The sequence below is a fragment of the Stenella coeruleoalba genome (assembly GCF_951394435.1).
Source record: "Stenella coeruleoalba genome assembly, chromosome: 10".
NCBI lineage: Eukaryota > Metazoa > Chordata > Mammalia > Artiodactyla > Delphinidae > Stenella > Stenella coeruleoalba.
This window is the reverse complement of record NC_137156.1, coordinates 82,530,214-82,549,696: the sequence shown is the minus strand read 5'-3', so window position 1 is coordinate 82,549,696 and position 19,483 is coordinate 82,530,214. Positions and strand designations below refer to the sequence as shown.

At 41.2% G+C, this 19,483-nt stretch overlaps 1 protein-coding gene across 11 annotated transcripts in view; it reads left to right on the top strand.

The window, feature by feature from the left end:
• The window catches only part of SUCLG2 (succinate-CoA ligase GDP-forming subunit beta), a 434,144-nt gene that overhangs the window by 42,937 nt on the left and 371,724 nt on the right, over window positions 1-19,483 (top strand). For 9 of the 11 annotated variants that reach the window (XR_013830273.1, XR_013830274.1, XR_013830275.1 and 6 more), the window contains exons 2-3: window positions 17,294-17,435; window positions 18,012-18,113. Coding sequence is in view for 5 of the 11 variants with exons in the window: in XM_079935027.1 (XP_079791153.1) it covers window positions 17,294-17,435; window positions 18,012-18,113 (244 nt within the window). In the remaining 6 variants the exon portion in view is untranslated. The remainder of the gene's footprint in view (window positions 1-17,293; window positions 17,436-18,011; window positions 18,114-19,483) is intronic. The other 2 variants (XM_079935031.1, XM_079935029.1) reach the window with 1 other exon arrangement.

The following is a 19,483-nucleotide window of genomic DNA, read 5'->3' as shown; positions in this document are numbered from 1 at the left end:
TTAAAAGGCCATTTATCTAATAAGCTGAGTTAGGCAAGTTTTGTATGGGACAAAGTTGGTGCTGCTTCTGGATATGCTGCTGTTCAATGATGAGATGAGGCTGGGGGACTCTACTCATGACTAGTCTTCTTTTTCCATCAATAACGGGACACACTCTTTCAGTACTTGATATAGATGAGGATTTGTGAAAATTAGTGTCTGCTCTTGAGACTTTCTCATAATGAAATGATATTAGTGTGAGGAGAAGGAGCACGTCTGGAATTAGCAGAGAAAGGCTTAGAAAAAAGTGAAATTTACATCTGGAGCTTCTCATGCTGCTTTCACCGTTGTAGTTTTAGAGAAGGAACTATTCTCAGGGAAGTGGACTATGTGTGGCGCTCTGCAGAAAATGTGCTCAAAACTTCGATTTGATAGCCCCTGGGTGAAAATTTCCACCTGATTCCCTGTCATGGAATCACATGCTGAGTTAATCCATGGCTGTTTTGCATTTTCTCATTTGGGAAATAAAACAGCATACTCAGAATTCCCCTCCCTTTTCTTTTGCCCTATCTCTCTAGAAGTAGACCTCTTCTCCCATGATCTGGACTGGTAAGAAAGGACATACGATATGGGCTAGCAGGTTGTTGCTGATGACAGTCACAGAGGCTTATCAAACTCCATAGCATGATTTTACTTAGTGAAGTAATGTCTTAGTGTATCTGCACTGGAAGGACACTTGTATGTTTTTACTTAGCTAGTGAGGTAAAAAACTCTCCTGTGGGACTCTCCATACTGGTGTAGGAGGGTATGAGGAGCAGTTTCCTCCTCTGGACTCTCAAGTAGTTTGTCCCCATCTCATACTAAGGAAGGGGGTAGTCAAGTTGTTTCTTAAAAGACCAGAGAGTAGATATTTTAGACTTTGCAGCCGTGCAGTCTCTGTTGTGACTACTCAGCTCTGCACTTGTAGTGAGAAAGCAGCCAGAGAAAATATATAAACAGGGAGGCTCACCCCAAATAGCCTGTCAAAATATTCCTTCTAACTGCATATCAGAGTCTGCCTGAGAGAATTTGGGAGTAGATGTATCTTTGTCCATCTTGAACATTCATAAATGCGTTTATTCCATAAAAAAAACTGAATTGAGTACCTGCTGTGTATCATACAGTGTTCTAGGCACTGGCATTTATCTGTGAACAAAACAAGTGTGTGCCTGATGGACCTGGCATTCTAGCTCTATAAATATATAATATTAGTTACAAGTGAGGAATTACAAAACAGGGGGACAGCATTGTCTAAATTTCTCTGTATTCATACTTTCCGTTCCTGCTTTAGCATTGGAGTCCAGTCAGAAATATAGAAACTGCGCTAATCATTTTAACAGGGATAATTTAATGTAGCAAATTGATTAAAGAAATGTTGGAGGACTGCAGGGGCAAAAAGAGAACCCTGACTAAAGCAGGGATTGTAACTGCAGGAAGCAGCTACCACCCCTGGAATAAAAGGAAATGATTGGAACTCTCCAAGAACTTGGAAACATGGAGGAGGAATCCTGCAGTGCTGGGACCCAGAGCATTAAGGAAGAGGCACTGCCTAGCTGGCTCTGATGGCTGTTCTAGGAGTGTAGGCAGAACTTTATAAACTGAAATCAACTGCTCTTGGAACTCACTGCTACATCCAGGGTGAAGAGCTGTGGCTCGGGGCTCTGATGAAAGAACATTATACACCGAAAGGAGCAGATACTTTCTCCATCCTCCAGCCTTCTAGTCTCGCAGTGGTGCCACATGTTGGCAGAATCTAAAGGGAAGCCAGCTGGCAAAGAAGAAGGTAATTTGCAGAGTTTCAGCCGGCAGAGTGGTGGGCACCTAGAAAGGAGGTTTTGGAGCTGATAAAAAATAGCTTAATAACTGGCACATCACTGATAGGCCCAAGTGTGTGCCCTCTTTCTCTCTCTTTAGATCTGCTGCACTGAATCCCAAAGAGGTTGTGCAGAACAATGAGAAGATAAGTGGAAATACCAGAATAAACAAAAGTACTTTCACACAAAGGTGAAACAACTCCTGTTTCCTTCTGTCTGGTGTTATGGTTAGTTGTGTACTTGAATTTGTTTGCAGTCTGTGGCATTTCCTAAAGGAGTGACTAGTTCCATGGGAACTAAAGCAGATGTCAAGTAAAAATTGGTTTGGGGAAGACTGTAAAATGTATCTAAATACGCGTATTTTTTAAATGGTTGGACTTCTCATAACCTTTAATAAGATAATGTGTGTTGAGAATTTCTTCTCAACAGGAAGTAAAGTAAAATTGAAGGAAGTAAAATTATGTATTTGGCAAATATTTGACCATGAACGTCTCTCTTCCAATTTCTAGTGCATTAATTTATTTTCCGAATATATTCCCTTTACTTTCAACCTGTCTCTTCTTGCCTGTTTTTTTTTCAATGATCAATTTTAAATTTTCAAGATTTCTAGTTAAATTTTTTGATTGATGTAATATTCTCTGATATGTCTGATGTATTACACTTCTTAAAGCACAGTTTTGTGCTTTGTTCTCTCTGAGCTTTTTTCCCTCAGTTATTAGTTCTTCTGTTTGTTTCTCTTTCATGATGTTGATGGGCCTCCGTTGTTTAATTATTATTAATTTTGTGCTTAGCATCCTGTCATCGGTGACTGTATGAGAGGGGCAGAGGGTGTAGCCCCATGGAATGTGTCAGTAACTGGTCTTTTCCCATGGTATCAGAGGTCTCCTGGACCACTGTGTCATCCCTTGGGCCCAGGTACCCCACAACTACTGTTTAGTCTAGCACATCTTGTGCTACGTCATGTCAGTTATCCTAATGGTTGCCTTGGCCCCCTCTTGTGCTCCCTGTATATCCAGCCTTCAAGTTTAAAGTATAATCAGAGTTACTCCCACTTTTGGTATAGTCCTGTCCTGGCTGTTTTAGCTGTAGGATTCTATTTCAGTCTAGTTCTTATTTGTCTGACATTCTTCAGTCAGGGATTTTCCTCAACTTCTGGTCTGCTAGGTGCATTCCCTTCTTCTTTATTATTTTCTCCAGTGCTGCTATGACTGGTTTGTTTGGACATTCTGGTCCAATCTTGTGTTCTTCCTTTCTGCGTCCCCACTCTGCTTAGCTCTAGTTCTAACCCTGTAGAGTAGGTTATGTTTACTAGGTGGGTTGCTTTTGGGAGGGGGCTTGGTCTCAGGGTCTTGGGTTACTTCTCCAGCTATCATTGTGGCAGTACTTCCTTTGGGTATATCCTCTGCCTTGGGAAGCTCAGGTGCCTCAAAGATGGCAGGATCTGTAGAGATCACTTTTGAGGTGACTGTCCTCCACTAGAGATAAATGAGGAGCTTCTCAAGAAAAGAGAGTGAGGACCAACAAGGGAGAGTTATTTAGGCTATTTATCCTTGGGTAGCCACTGGATGCTGGCTGGATCTGGCTGCCTGGAAAGTAACAGCACCATCTTCCCACCGTGGCAGCATTTTTTGCCTTTCTGGGGTTGTTTCTTGATCCCAGACCAGATTGAAGAGGGATTTCACAGAAATTTTTCATTTCACTTTTCCACAACCTTGTAAGGTTGTGGTGGTTGATAGTCTCATTTAACTTAAGTAAAGAAGGTAAAAGGTCATCTGCCAATAAGCGGTAGGGCAAAGACGGGTGACCAAGTCTTCAGCCTCACCCTTTTAAGCTCATTTCTCACTATCAACTCCTGAACGCTTCATCATGACATTACCAGGCAGTACATCATATTTTGCTCTTTTGTTTCTCATTTTCTCTGTTAACTTTTAGTTTGGACCAGTTGTTCAATTGTAGTAATATTGTATAACATTTTACTCTAGGTTCTTGAAAGAAAAATGATTAGCATTAAACTTCGTTGAGATTTCTTAGGTTTCTTTGAATCTCTCAATTTTAAGAGGATATAGCATGATAAGAATATTATTTGCTGCTCAGATATTAAGTGTCACATTGGCTATTTTGCAAGAGTCCTTTTGTCTGTGTGTGCTTTTCGGATTTTTCTGTTATCACAGTGGACTTTTCAGATGAAGCACAGTATTTCTTTCAAAAGTTTCCTGGAGCCAAGTGAATGTCATGTATCCTATGCTGTGGTATAAATTCTCTTTTCAGGGATTATTTTGACATTTCATGTTATCTAGTTTTCTGAAAGCTTGCCTTGAAGATTCACTTCTATGTGTTGTTCATACAGATATATGTAAAATTTAGCGATTCTCTGCCTTCCCAACTTTGGCTAAAGAAACTCAGATTACTGCAAGAGAACAGGTGACTAATATGAATCAAAAGATCTGGCACGTGCTTTTCTTTCATAAGTAGGACATTTACATGGAATATTGGGCAATCAGATTTAACACTTGAGATTCTAATTTCTCCTATAAGTGGGAATTCTGACAATGGAAACATGAAGAAAGGGACACTCTCAATAATGTTGATATCTTTCTTGATAGACAATCTAAGACCTCACTCTCCAGAGTAGTAATATTTCATTCATCAACAAGAATAAAGTCTCCTTCTAAACATAAATAGTGCACTTGGAACCTTGCAGACGCCAATTATCATTCTGTACAGCAAACCTTCAAAATGTCAGATGATCTCAGGAATTTCCCCAGCAAAGGTCGATCATTTACTATTGAGTCATTTCTTCAGCATGCCAAGGTGACAGGCGAACCTGTGAGATTGAGTTAGCTAGGTCACTCAAAGCTGCTACTATAAAGAAGCCATGAGAAGTCTATTTGTATTGGGTAAATCCCATTAAACTCAAATGTATCCTAAACTGTTGAGTGCTATTAGATTGTTAGAAGGAGCATGAGTGGGTTGATTGAAATAAAGTCTGCCCCTTGCAAGCTTTCTACTGAATTTATTGGAAGGGACTTCAGGGAGTAATTTAAGGAGAGCTAACAAATTGGGAACTGAAGGGGATGGAGCAGGGAAGGTGGCAGGCTCTACTGGGGAGCTGAATCTGATGCACTGAGTTGACACATGTGACTCCTCGTAATGGCCGTGCTGAACACATACAACAAAGTGCCTTCACATACCTTATCTGTTTTTATCCTCCCAGCAATCCTGGAAAGTTCAGTGTTCTGCTTTACTAGTACCTCTGCTTTACTCGCTTAGTGTCACAAGCTCGTTGGAGGTGGAGTTCTTGAAATACACCCCTGTAAGTCTTCTCACACCTTTGGGCAAGGTTGCTGAAGAAAAATATCTCGCATTTTCCCTTCTCTGAGTGTTATACATAATCTACTCTGATGGCATGTGTAAATGCGTAAAATGGTTGGCTGGGGTTAGCTGAGCAATTAATGGCCCCAGAATACAAGGTTGAGTCCTGGCTGTTGTATTATTGCACTGTTTTGAATTTGTTTTCCAGTGAGCACTTTGCATGAAAGCTATTCTTGGAACCCCAAAGCCCTTTTTGCTTCCGCAGAGACTCACTTGAGTGAGTGGAGAAAATCTCACACACACACACACACACACACACACACACACATACATTTTTATGAGGTGAAACGATGACCTAATTTTCAGGAAAGTACTTCCAGAGTTATGCTAGAAATGAGCAGAAGCTCGACTTTAATGAACATGAACCTGACATAATAGCAAGTCACCTGACACAAACCTGAGACAGTTCATGGGTGCAAACCTGTATCCTCCCCTGCGTCCCTGAGCTCACCTGTTCTGCACAGCTGTAGTGCTGGTGTTCTGGAAGGGCCTGAGCACACAGATGGATGCCTCACACTAGCTTGATGAGGCTGTGCCAGCTTGGCATATACATGTTGGGGAGGGAAAAACTATTTTCCTCTACCCATCTTAGGTTCATTGTCTGGGGTCCTGCAACTTAGAAAAAACAAGAGAAAAACAAATAGAGGTTTAGTAACAGGTGCAGTGTACACACACATGGGAGCACTCAGTGATGAGTAACTCAAAAGGATGGTCAGAACTCGGGCTTTTGTAGCATCTTTTTCTGGCCTCTCCCGTTGTGGAGCACAGGCTCCGGACGCGCAGGCTCAGTGGCCGTGGCTCACGGGTCCAGCCGCTCGGCGGCATGTGGAATTCTCCCGGACTGGGGCACGAACCCATGTCCCCTGCATCAGCAGGTGGACTCTCAACCACTGTGCCACCAGGGAAGCCCTGTAGCATCTTAAGAGAACAGTAAATGTGTATGGGAGTGACAGGACAAAGGAAAAGGACTTTGAGCTTCTAGGGGGAGCAAATTGTGGGAAGGTAAATAGATGGGAGGTAAGGACTAGTTAGTAGGTTCATTGTGTGATCCCTCTGGTGCTGTCTCCGTGCTGAGTCTAGATTTGTCTCCTGTGATTAAGAATAATCTTGTCCATCCTGGTGTGTGTGTGTGTGTGTGTGTGTGTGTGTGTGTGTGTGTGTGTGTGTGTGTGTGTGTGTGTGTGTGTGTGTGTGTGTGTCAGGGACAGGAGGGAAGGGTGGTCAAGAGCAGAGAGGTTTTTTTTTTTGTTTTTTTTTTTGCGGGACGCGGGCCTCTCACTGTTGTGGCCTCTCCCGTTGCGGAGCACAGGCTCCGGACGCGCAGGCTCAGCGGCCATGGCTCACGGGCCCAGCCGCTCCGCGGCATGTGGGATCTTCCCGGACCGGGGCACGAACCCGTGTCCCCTGCATCAGCAGGTGGACTCTCAACCACTGTGCCACCAGGGAAGCCCCCTTGAGCAGAGAGTTTTTGTTGTGTCTGCTTCTTTTTGTTTACCTTCAGCTCAAAATAATCCTTATACTTGAATGGCATGTTTTGCAGTGGCATACGCTGAACCCCTTTATTTATCTCTGTAAGATTGTTTAATATTATTATTTTTTCCTGTTTAAGTATACATTCTGTTATGTGTCCCTCTTGTCTGTCACTTGCTTGCTTTTCCCTCTCTCTGTTTTGCTTTGGAAGTATGTCTGCATTGATCTATTTTAAGATCCAGCTTATTCATTTGAAGCATTTTGTGGAATTCCATTGGATATGCCACATTTTATTTATCCTTAGATTTTATTTCTTCCCTTTTACTATTCCTGCTTGCTGCCTCTTTAATCAAGGGAGGCCTTGTGTTTTCTCCTTGGAGAGAAGCTGCAGATGGGCCACTGTAGCAGGAGAGTGCTATAGCAGGGCAGTTTGCCTGTTGCCTGCTGGGATCAATATTAAATAATGGAAGAAGGTTGTAAGATCAAAGACCCAGCAGCTCTGATGTTGTGGAATGATGTACAGAAGTGTCAATAATTAAGTGTAATGCAAAGGCCAATTTGGGCAAAAAAATCCAAGGTTAAGGTTGTTCCTAAAGAAATGCTTTTTATGACTAGCAGGTACATAAAACTCAATAGGCTTAAATGAATTAACCTTGTAAAATGTGTGTGTGTGTTGTGTGCATGTGTATGTGTGTCTAATATTAGATTTCTTTTTACTTTATAACCCATATCTAATCCATGAGTAGGCTTTGCTTCATCACCAAACTCTGTGAAGAATCCCTCCATTCTTCTCTGTTTCCCCCTCCACCACTTTCTCTGTGGTCTAGGTGAGGAGTCTGCAAACTGTGGCCTGCTAGCCACATCCTGTTTTTGTAAATAAAGATTTATTGGAACACATCCCTGCCCATTCTTTTATGTATTATGTAAGCCTGCTTGTGCTACAAAGACAGAGTTAAATAGTTGCAACTGAGACTATCTAGTCTCAAAGCCTAAAATATTTACTGTTTGGTTGTTTACAGAAAAAGATTGCAGACTCTAGTCTGGTTTAATGCTTCCCTCTTGTAATTGGTTTCTTTCTGTAAACAGAAGACAGAGTGACTTTTCTAAAATGTGAATTTGATCTTCTCACACCCCATGAATAAAAACAAAATCTAAACTCCATACCATAGCTTACAAGCACCTGCATGGTCTGGTCCCTGCTCACCTTTCCACCCTAATGCTTTCCAGGATTCCCCCTTGTTCTGGTCACACTGAGCCTTTCCTGCCTTGGGACATGCTGCTTGGCTTCTCACAGTTGCCTCATTTTCAGTTCAGCTCTGTAAATGTCCTGCAGTGAAATCTGTAAAGCAGAGCATTCCACTTCTCCTCCTGCCCCAGTTAATTTCACTGCCCAGGACCCAGTTTTGTGGGCTGGGAGGCAATTCACAATTTCTACCTCAGTGAAGAGCACAGATTCTGGACTCTGGCACACACACCTGGATTGGAATGTGGCTCTGCCTCTAACCACTTAGCTTTCCTGTGCCTTAATTTGCTCATCTATAAAACGGGCTTCTGCTGGTTTCTTTCCTCGTAGGGTGGTTGTGAGAATTAATTGATGTAATGCTTTTCTAGTGTCTAGTACGGCTTCCACAGCTTTGTAGCACTTACACATGTCAGCTAGTATTTGGTGTAGTTTTAAAATAGGAGACCTTGTCATGGCACTCTAAGAATTACATCTAAAATAGCAACCGGCTATGATCCAGTGTCTAGAGAGTCTGAAAGCTCAACTTTCTATTCTTCCCTGGTAGGACAGATGATTTTATTTTATTTTTGTAACAGATGCTGCCCCCCCTTACTGTGGGGCCTTAGAGAAGCGGTACTCTCAGAGATGCCTTGTAAGAGGGGCACAAATGGCCTCAGGCTCCTAGTCTGATCCTCACCTAGTTTGTTGTAAAGAAGAGTTCAAGTATTATTTCTCTTGATCAGTGTATGGTCAGGCCACTCAAGATGGCTGTTCTCTTGCTCTCTGTACATCCCTGGCCTGACCAGTGGCTGCTTCACCTACACCCTACTCACTTGATTGACCTTCTTACATACTTGCCCAGGCCCCAGCTAATGATTGGCTTTATGCAAGGGATGGTGAGGAAACCCCTCTACTGGTTTCCCTGGTAACTAATGAGTCCACCTGATGTCAGTTCCCCTATAACTGGTAATCCCCCCCACCCCACCCCAGTGAAGACTGCCGCCATGTCCTCCCCGCTGTCTACTGCACGTGGTGCGGCGTCACTCCAGGACCTTGCTTCAGACTTATAAGCTCCTCCATCCATTAAACTATTAATGTCTCTGTTGCTGACTCTAGGCTGTTTCTTTGGTCTTGAAGCTGGGCAAGCACAGGCCTTGTAGGCCTTCAGGGTACGGCCCAACAACCGGTAAACTTTTTAAAGTACTTTTCCTCTCTAGCCATCTACTCTAATTAAATACCACATCCCATCAACAATGTTTTTTCAGGTACCACACCATCTTTATTAGTGTTCCCAGTTTGTCAGCTGCTTAATTTCCCCTTCTTTTAAATAGAAAACTAGGTATTTTTAGGTCAGGAATGGCAGTATAGTTTTTATCTGTGGTAGTTCCAAGGGTTGACATAAGATTCACAGAAAGACAAAAAAAGAAAAGTAATAATGGAAAACTCATAGGTATTTTAGGCAGGGAACTTGGATGCAAATCTTGATTCTCACTTAACTAGCTGAATGGCCTTAGACACATTTCTTAACTTCTTTCACCTTCACACTTCCTCGTCTGTGACATGGGGATATTCTGCTCAAATGAGATGGAAAATAAATTTACCTAGCACAGATAACACATTTTAGATGCTTTTCAAATGTGAGATTTGTGTGGTCCTTCCTCTTGTAAATTACTGTTTGGTGACTGTTCAGTGAATTAAGTATAACATTCCACTATTAGAGTTTAAAAATACCTCCCCAAATGCATTTAAAGTGAGCAGCAGGACACCAAGGGCTCTTCTTTATTGTTTATATGATCACCTACTATTTTCATTCTATCAATTCCTCAGTGTCTCCTTGTCACCCTTTTCTCCTGCTTTGTATTTCTATATTAAATAACAGTAGCTAACCTTTTTTTGGGTAGTTATTATATGCTGGGCGCTGTTCTGATTGACTTGTACTTAATCCTCACAGCATCCTATGAAGATGGGCCTGTTAGTTTCCTCCCTTGTAAATGATGAAACTCATTTCAGCTATTTCTCTCATCCTTAGAGGGTAGCTTCCCTCTGTACCCCTATTAGAGCTTAGGGACTCCGCCACAGGGGGCTCATTAATTGGTTAATTAATTTCTTTACAGTGTGCAAAATGGGGATAGTGTAAATGGCAAGTGGCCAGCTCGACAAAAAGGATGCTATATTTTCAAAGGTTACCCATATGAAGGCTCCACATGAAGGCCCCACACTTTAGCCTGAACGCACGTAAAATATAACAGAGTCTCGGTACTCACATTCCTGCTCTTTCTTCCAAGTCTGACTTTATTCTTTCCTTTCCATAGGCTTAGGTTTCTAATCATGATGCTGCTTTTCTTTATCTGTCTCTTCAGCATGTTTTCTTTGTGAAGCAGGAGTTGACATGCTGGTGTTTTCATATTAAGGGCTAAACAGAAAAGTGCTGTTATTATTATTGTTGTTATTGTTATCTTCCTCTTATAAACGAGATTCTACTTAATCTCTTTTCCAGGGCAACAGTGAAGTGGCTTCTTTATCAGTGCCTGTTTTAAGCAAGCAGGCCTTTTATTTTATGGTACTCATATTGAGACACATCAAGTTATAGCTGTCTTTTCATTTGCACCAACACGTTTATTTGAAACCTAGTATTTCCTAGGTAATGTGACTAAGGTAGATTTATGGGTGCTAATTTGCATACAGAATAACATTGGCAAAAACTAAAATATAACAAACACATACCAACTCTTGGCATGCCACTGCCCCACCGAGCATCTGCCTTCCTTGCCTGTAATGAGAGGGAAATATATTTTCCTCTGAGTTTACAGCTAATTCCTTGTTTGTATTCCACTGTCGTCAATGCTGTTGAGAGCTCAAAATGAGGTTTAAGAGCCTCTTCCTATCTAACAGCAGGAGTTTATATTAGAGGTGATAGTTCTGTGTAACAGAGAAGGCAAGCTTTTCCTCCCCCACCCTGATTTCACACCACATTTGAAGAACCCCTGCTACATTTAAGTACGAGTGCAAGCCCTTCATTTTCTAGGCAAGTTAATAGACTCGAGGCTGTGCATTTGGGTTAAAGCTTAGGTTTGATGACTTCCTCTCAGTGTTGTTTTTGAGTAAATTGATTTTCATTCCACAAATAATAAATTTTTTTTTCTATAATTTTTTATTTGTTTGTTTTAAATTATAGATTAGGTTAAACATCCTTTGATCACCATGTTCCTGGTCTGCCCTCCTCAGATTTACTGGCATTAAGTTTGGTGAACTTCATCTGGCCCTTTTCCTATACATTTACTTACTCATATGTCTATCCTTGGAATATACAGAATATTGCTTTGTGTGTGGACACGTGTGTCTGAAATATAAATATTATTCTACTTTATATACTGAAAGAAACTTGCCGTTTTCTTCTAGTAACGTGTCTTGGAGAATGGTCAGTGTTAGGCCTCCATACTTATCAGGCTAGACTAGTCAGTGAAGAAGTTATTCTTGAGATCTCAGTGGTCTGTTGACCACTGAGGTTTATTATTATTAAATCAAAGGTTTATTTCTTTTTTTTTTTTTAAATTATTTATTTATTTATTTTTGGTTTCATTGGGTCTTTGTTCCTGTGTGCGGGCTTTCTCTAGTTGTGGCTCACGGGAGCTACTCTTTGTTGCAGTGGCTTCTCTTGTTGCGGAGCGCAGCCTCTAGCCGTGCAGGCTTCAGTAGTTGTGGCTCGTGGGCTCTGGAGCACGGGCTCAGTAGTTGTGGCGCACGGGCTTAGTTGCTCCGTGGCATGTGGGGTCTTCCCAGAGCAGGGCTCAAACCTGTGTCCCCTGCATTGGCAGGCAGATTCTTAACCACTACACCACCAGGGAAGTCCCAAAGGTTTATTTCTTGTTCATGTAAGTGTGTGACTCAAAGGCAAGGGTCCTCCATGTAGTAACTTGATAATCCATGCTGTTTCAATCCTCTGACTCCACCGTCTCCACATGTGGCTTCCAGGTCCTTGCAGCCACCGGAAAAGGGCGCTGGAGGGTTGCTGGAAAGTTTTGGCACGCTAGGTGCAAGAGAACTGAGAATGGAGGGGAACACATGGATAGTGGTGCTAGTCTGTTGCCACAGGAGTTTTCAGTGCTTCATATAGCTTGAATATATTGTGGTTTAATTAGCTGGTCTCCTTTTTGATGGGCATTTAGGTCACTTCCAGCTTTCCCCTTTATTATGTACAACACTACACAGAAGAGCCTTGTATGTATCCTGGGTACACATGTGACTGTTTTGCTAGTTTAAACACTCAACAAGTAGACTTCACAGTTCAGAGGATGTGGGTGTTCTGGTTACCATCAGTGCTGTCACATTGTTTTTGAAGGTGGTCATACTGGTGTTTGATTTGCATGGTTAGTGTATGAGAAAGAAATACCTTCACCAGTGACATTATCAAACTTTCATTATTTCCCCTATCCAATGGCAGCTTTGTTCCTTTTGGCAAAATGGCTTCTCATTTTTGTTTTAATTTCTATTTTCCTGGTTATTAGTGAGTTTTTATTCTCTCTCAGACTCTGTTATGCTGCCTGAGTGAAGCGGGACTGTGGAAAGTCAGGCTGAAGAAAGACAGGGAGTGCAGAGAGCCAGTGGTCAGATGTGGCTCACACGTTCTCCCTTTGGGGGCACCCAGCTCAATGGCATTTCTTTCTATACTCCCTTGATCAATTTTTTTTTTCCCTCCCATGGCGATATTTCAGTAGTCTTTAAACCTCTGATTTTAAAACTGCGGGGTGAAGAATCCTTTCTCAGTCATGTCATTTTTTTCTGTGGAGCTGTCTAATTTTGTGTTTTGAGTTTTCTTGTGAATTTTTCCCTGCTTAGTCATTGTCTTTTTATCTCTTGGTTCTCTTTGTCCTTTCCCTCATTTTTCATTCTTTTTCTTCTGTCTCTGCTCCCTTGTTTCCACTGGCTGTTAAATCTTTATGTGCTGCTTTTCTTTTAAGTTGTATTTTCCCCTTCCCCTCCAAGCTTAGAAATGCTTGCTCTGTCAAAGAAACATGGAAGGGAAGGGAGCAATGGAAAGGTCAGCGCACAAATCTAGAAGTAACCAAACCCAGGGGCCCACCCCCTCCAGCTGTTTTGAGAACATGATGCTGTTCCTGATATGGTCACTTTGCCAAAATCTGTATGAAAAAAGGGAACAACATTGGAATTAGTCCATTTCTCATTCTGCCTCTGGCTCACTGTAGGATCCCTAGGCATGTTACTTCTCATCTTTAGCCCTCAAGTTCTCTGACTCTAAAATGAGGAGGTTGGATCCCAGTAGTCTTTCTATACCTTGGAACCCCAGTATATGGAACATGTGACTTCCTGGGAAACTGCTGCAGATTAAGGGTCCAAAGTCGCCTTTATAATGGCCCACTGCCATTCCTCTTCCCCTGCGATGTCTTGAAGGGGCGCCTTCAGAATCTGTGGAGCAACAGGTCATTTAATAGGAGTTAAGGGAAGATAATTCATGACAAAAGTATTAGAACAATTAGAATCCATACAGGGCTGGGGAGGCCACCCAGAGACTGGCAACATTAGGAACCTTCTACCAGCCTGAGGAGTGGAAGGAGTGGAAGGGGGTGGTGTTGGCAGAGTCCAGGCCAGCTTGTGGGAGCAGGAGTCACGGTGGCGAGACAGCAAGAGCTGGAGTTATGGAAGGAAGGGCTGTCTGGAGGGACCTGAGGCTTCAGAGGAGATGCAGTCACTGTTGGAGTGGCCACCTGACTTAGAAAGAGGAAGCCGAAGCCTGGTATCTTCTTCTCACTGTCCTATCTCCAAACAGTCTCAAATTTAGGCAGGAGCCAGTTGCAAAGAACACAGTTTGAAGGCAAGCAGGCAAATAACTGGCAGAAACAACTGAAAGGCACTGGGTCAGATGATCTTTAAACTCTCTTCCATTACATTCCAGAGTTCATAGATTCCCTGGAAGATTCCTGACTTCTGCAGTGAAGATATTAGTCTAGGGTTTTAACAGGTCGCTCTACCTAGGAATTGGAGTAAACTACTACTTCTACCATTTTAGAGTCTTGGGACAGCACCTGCTCACATCTCCACTTCCCTCCCTCCCAAAGCCTGGAGCAGCTGCATTTTTCCTTACGTGTGCTGTGCCAGCGTTTCATGAGAATCCTATTCCTGGTAGATTTTTGACCTTTTGAAGACAGCAATATCTTGCTCATGCGAGTCTCAGTATTTATCACCAAGAGGCCTCTGGGAATGTGGAGCCAGAGTACAAACGGAGGGAATCAGTAGTATTACAGTCGAAGTTTTGCAGTTTTACAGTCACCTGTGATAGTGGGCCAGTGACTAACCTTCAGCCTGGGTTTCCTAAACAGTAAGATGGTTTTATTAGGACAGACTAGGTGCTATAGATGGGCTAGGTTCTGCAGCAGCAACAAATAATCCCCAGAATCTCAATGGCTAAAAGTCCACAAAAGTTTATTTTTCACTGCACATTCATTGTGATTTACCTGGGGATGTTCAGTCCTCACTTTTAACCCCTGGCTCATAGATCAGCTACCATCTTGAATATTGCCAATCCCCAGGTCGAGAGAGAGAGAGTGTTTGGGTGGGTGGGAGGGTTGACAATCAAATGTTGGGCCTAACGTGTCACGCACCATGTGTACTCATGGCCTTATTAGCTGGAACTAGTTACATGGCCTCACCTAACTTCAGCTAAGGCAAAGAAGTGTCTGGAAGGAGGACAGTTAGGAATATTTGTTAGTTTTCATTAATGATAGTTACAGAGAAAGATAATAATACTTCTCATGATTTTTTTGGCCATTAGATAATATAAATACTGATTATAATACCTAACCTGTAGGAAATGCTCCATCAATAATAGGTAGAACAATTATTATTGTTGTTATTATTATTCAGCAGCATGCTTTACACCATCCTTCTACTTAGTAACTTCTCTTCTTTTTTCTTTGCCATGAAAATGCAAAAGTAGACTTAACTTGTTCCTGTCTAGACGTATCACAAATTCTTAATTAATGAAGTTGAGTTAATGAAGTTTTAGACCCAGTCAGGGACCCTACTCTTCCAAGTTTAGGATTGACAAATATAGGTAATTATTCTGTAAAACGATCACTTTGTGGAGTGATAGCTTGAGTATCAGCAGTGGCTTTGGAACTGTGTTCACTGTGTTGGTTTTCAATTTAAGAGCCACAGACTTTAAGCAGCTTTTCATTTTGAGTCAGTGCAGAAACAGTCTGAAGCTGGTCTCTGGATCAATTGCAATTAGTTTGCAGCAGATTGCATTAACATATCTAAAATTAATACACTGAGTGTTCTGATGAAAAGAAATTGACCATGACCACACTATGGCTGTTTTTAGTCTCTCTCAAATGTCCTTTTCAAACAATATTTCTTTTTTTCTTCTGTTAATGGCTTTAAATTGGTACGTCAACATAAACTTAATCTATTGATCCTTCCCCATTGGCCTTTTAAAAGTGGTCCCAGAATATGTCACATATCATGTTCAATCTCTTCTTTCTTTAGGGGGCTTTTACTAAATGCCTCAAACTGAATTTTTTCTTGGCATGTTACATGAGGTGCTATAAAGACTACTAAATTGACGAGTACATTCATTTTTGAATTGTTGTGTTTTTCAAATTACTAATATTTCATCAAGACTTAAAAATTCAGAAATAAGAGTAACAAATCATATACAGTTAACGAATTATATACAGTAAACAGTTGTGAGCACTGCTTGTCTGACAGTTTATTTTTATCTTAGCATTATCTGTTTCTAAAGAAGAAGCACAAGCAACTTCAATTTTAATAACATCGTTACCAATATTTATAAGGATGGAACAAAGACAGAGCTTGAGGCTTGATCATGTTGAAATTTGAATTTTTTTACAAGTATGTGTAAATTATGTTTATTTTAGATCTGAAGGACTTTTACTTTTTTTAGAGAAAGTCAGTTTCTGGAAATGAAAAGTTATCTATATCGGGACAAAAAAGACAAAAGGCAGGATTTATTTATTTGGCTATCTAACTGGTAATTTTTTAGTATCTTCTGTATGCCAAGCACTATCACATTCTTCATAAAGACACAAAGAAGTTGAAGACACACTCTGTCCTTGAGTAGAACCCCGTCTTGCTGTAAGGTTCTGGAGCCTCTTTGGAATGCCTCTCTTCCAAAAGAGCTTCATGAGTGCGTTGTAGCTTGGAGATGCCAGAAGAACATGCCATTTTTAAGGACACATTAAAGGTCCTGAAAGCTAGTGGTTCCATGTGGTAAAGCCCTGTGGGCCTCAGTTTATGGTGTGCATGATGTTGCTCAGACATCCACTGAGGTCCTTGACTGAAGCCGCTAGGAGGTATGTCAGGTGATCTTCCACCACCAGTATTGTGAGCCAGTTGTGTGATTGATTTTTTGGTTGGTTTGTGCATTAATGGCATCGTTATCTTACCTCTAGTGAACTGTGGTTCCTTTGCATCATAACTCATGGATAGAACTGAAACTAAGTGTATTCATTTTTTTCTTTTTTTCTGTTCTTTTAAAAACAAGGCTTATGGATTTGATAGGGAATGTTGATCTTATTCTAAAGCATGAGAAGAATTTATTTGTTCATGTCACTCCGTCCTTTGATTATTTTCTTCTAGCACAAATATAAACTAATTGATTAGTGCATATTGGAAAACCACTTTCACGTGATTCTTACGCAGAGTTACTTTAATACACAAATTGCAGTTTTTAGGAACTAGTAGTTTCATTAATGGTGACTTTTTCAGGTTACTGTACTCAACTTTGGTGTGTGAAAGAGATAATCTCATTAAACACATAATGACTGTACCTAGGGTCCATTAGAAACCACAACAAAGAAGTGGATTAGTCTGTGGCCCATTGACCTCAAAGAGTTGAAACAAATTTCCTGAGATACCTTATGATGATTCATGCTGTGTGTACAGTTATTAAAATAATGCTTTGAGCTTTGTTTGAAGTGGAGATGGGGGAAAGCATATGCTATATAACAGAGTCCTTAACATTTTTTAAAATAACTTTTTACTGAAGTCCTTATAGACTCACAGGGAGCTGCAAAAATAGTGCAAGAGTACACAGGTATACTCTTCCCCCAGCGTCCCCTAGTGTTGACATCTTACATGGTTTGAGTACAGTATCAAAACCAGGAAATTGACCTTGGTACATTCCTGTTAACTAAATTACAGACCTTATTCATTCAGGGGTGTGTGTAGTTGTCCTTAACATTTTTGATTAGAAAAACAATTAAGCATGAAGAATTCATTATAGATTTCTTTTTCTTTTGCCTCCAAAATCTCTGTTGCTGATTGCCTTCTGAGGGTACCTATAAGACTGGCCCCATAAGTTGACTGTTATTTTTCATGCTGTTGTAAGTCTCCTTATCTCTCTCCCCAATTTCTCTAGGTGGTTCAGTTAACCCCCAGAAGATGGTTGAACCTGCACGAATACCAGAGCAAGAAACTAATGTCTGACAACGGAGTGAAAGTTCAAAGATTCTTTGTAGCAGACACTGACCATGAAGCTCTGGAGGCTGCTAAGAGACTAAGTAAGCTAATTCATAGTAGGTGACGTACGCTTGGCCAAATCAGGGAATTCACAGGTAGTGGTTTGTCACCGGCTATACTAACAGTGACAGGTACAGTGTAGAACTTTGAGTTGCAAGAGCAAAATGTCCAATTAAGAAAACTTTATCCTGTTACATGAGATAGCAGCATATGGGGTGCCACTCTATGGTAATTTTTCCAAGTCTCTCAGTCACCGTTTCACCTAGTTCTCTTATCTGTGGTTTAGTGGCTGCAAGAAAATTGGTTGAAGAGTGTAAAGTGTCAGAGAGAAACCCATTGCAGGGTAAGTCAGGCAAGACAGTTGGCATCCTTTATTAAGTCTCTTAGAACATGTGGAAAGTTTCCTCTGAGTGACTGAAGGAGAGAAAGGGAGGAATGTGCATTTTGAAGTCCTTTTTTGTTTTTTTTTACATCTTTATTGGTGTATAATTGCTTTACAATGGTGTGTTAGCTTCTGCTTTATAAGAAAGTGAATCAGTTATACATATACATATGTTCCCATATCTCTTCCCTCTTGCGTCTCCCTCCCTCCCACCCTCCCCATCCCACCACTCCAGGCGGTCGCAAAGCACCGAGCTGCTCTCCCTGTGCTATGCAGCTGCTTCTGCTGACTTTGGTTCAGTGTTTTGCCCTTTCATTTATCAGCTCTGTAACTTTGCGTAAGTACCTTTTCTTTTCTGTGCCTCAGTTTCCTTGTCTGTAAATCAGTGCTAATGTGTTTACCTCCCAAAGCTATTTAGAGCCTTTAAGGGAGACTGCACACTGGTACATGGTAGAAAATCTAATCAGTTTCCCTAGTTATAGATTGAGAAATTAGGACTCAGATTTTGCTATTTTTCAGTGAATATTCCTTCTTTTGCCATATAGACTCTCCCGTTATCAGTCTGGATTAGCATTGTCCATTAGAAATATAATGTGAGCCACACAAGTATTTTAAAATTTTCTAAGTCACCTTAATAAAAATAAAAAGAAACAGGTGAAATAAATTTTAATAATATATTTTGTTTACCCCAGTATATCCAAAATATTATCATTTCAAAATGTAATTAATATAAAACAATTTTCAAGGGGTTATTTTATATTCTATTTTTGTGCTAATGCTCACAAATCTGATTTATATATTACATCACCAGGACATCTCATTTCACAGTAGCCACATTTCAGGTGTTCGAAAGACACATGCTGTCTTGTGGCTACCCTGTCGGACAGTGCAGATCTGGACTCTAGAAGGATGTGCATGTGCATTCTTTGCCTGCAATCTTGGAGAGCAGTTGTTTGCCATTAAAAAAGAAAGCATAGAGCATCTGCTCACTGGCCTTTCCCAGGCAGCTGTAGCAAAGTTTGAGAGTGCTCTGTATTTCAATTTTCCAATTTTCTGTACTCTTTTAAGAGTAGGCGATGAGGTGCTTCGGTTAGTAATTGTTCTTTTATCTCCCTTTCAGAGTTCCCCCTGGTGCTTATACGCAGATCCTTTCTCTGTTATTTCAGTTGAAATGTATATTTATTTTTTCTTTCAACGAATAGTTATTGTCAACCACGTTTTTAGGTCTGGTGGATGCAGCTGTGGAAGATGAGCAAGCCCTTTTTCTTCTTCAAAGTTACATTCTAGAAAGGAATAAATTTGTAATTTTCAGATGCTAAATGTAGAAATTGAGAGCAGTCTATATATATATATATTTTTTTTTTTCTGCAGTACGCGGGCCTCTCACTGTTGTGGCCTCTCCCGTTGCGGAGCACAGGCTCCGGACGCTCAGGCCCAGCAGCCATGGCTTACGGGCATGTGGGATCCTCCCGGACCAGGGCATGAACCCGCATCCCCTGCATCGGCAGGCGGAGTCTCAACCACTGCGCCACCAGGGAAGCCCGAGAGCAGTCTGTATTTTAAGAAATGAAAATTGGTTTTATTCTCAAGAACTATCAAAATTGGTTTTTATGGTTAAAAAAAAACAGTAAAATTAGACTTAAACCTGGATGAGAGTTCTGCAGTGAACTGTGGTAATACACTCAGTAAAGGTTAGTATTCTAACAT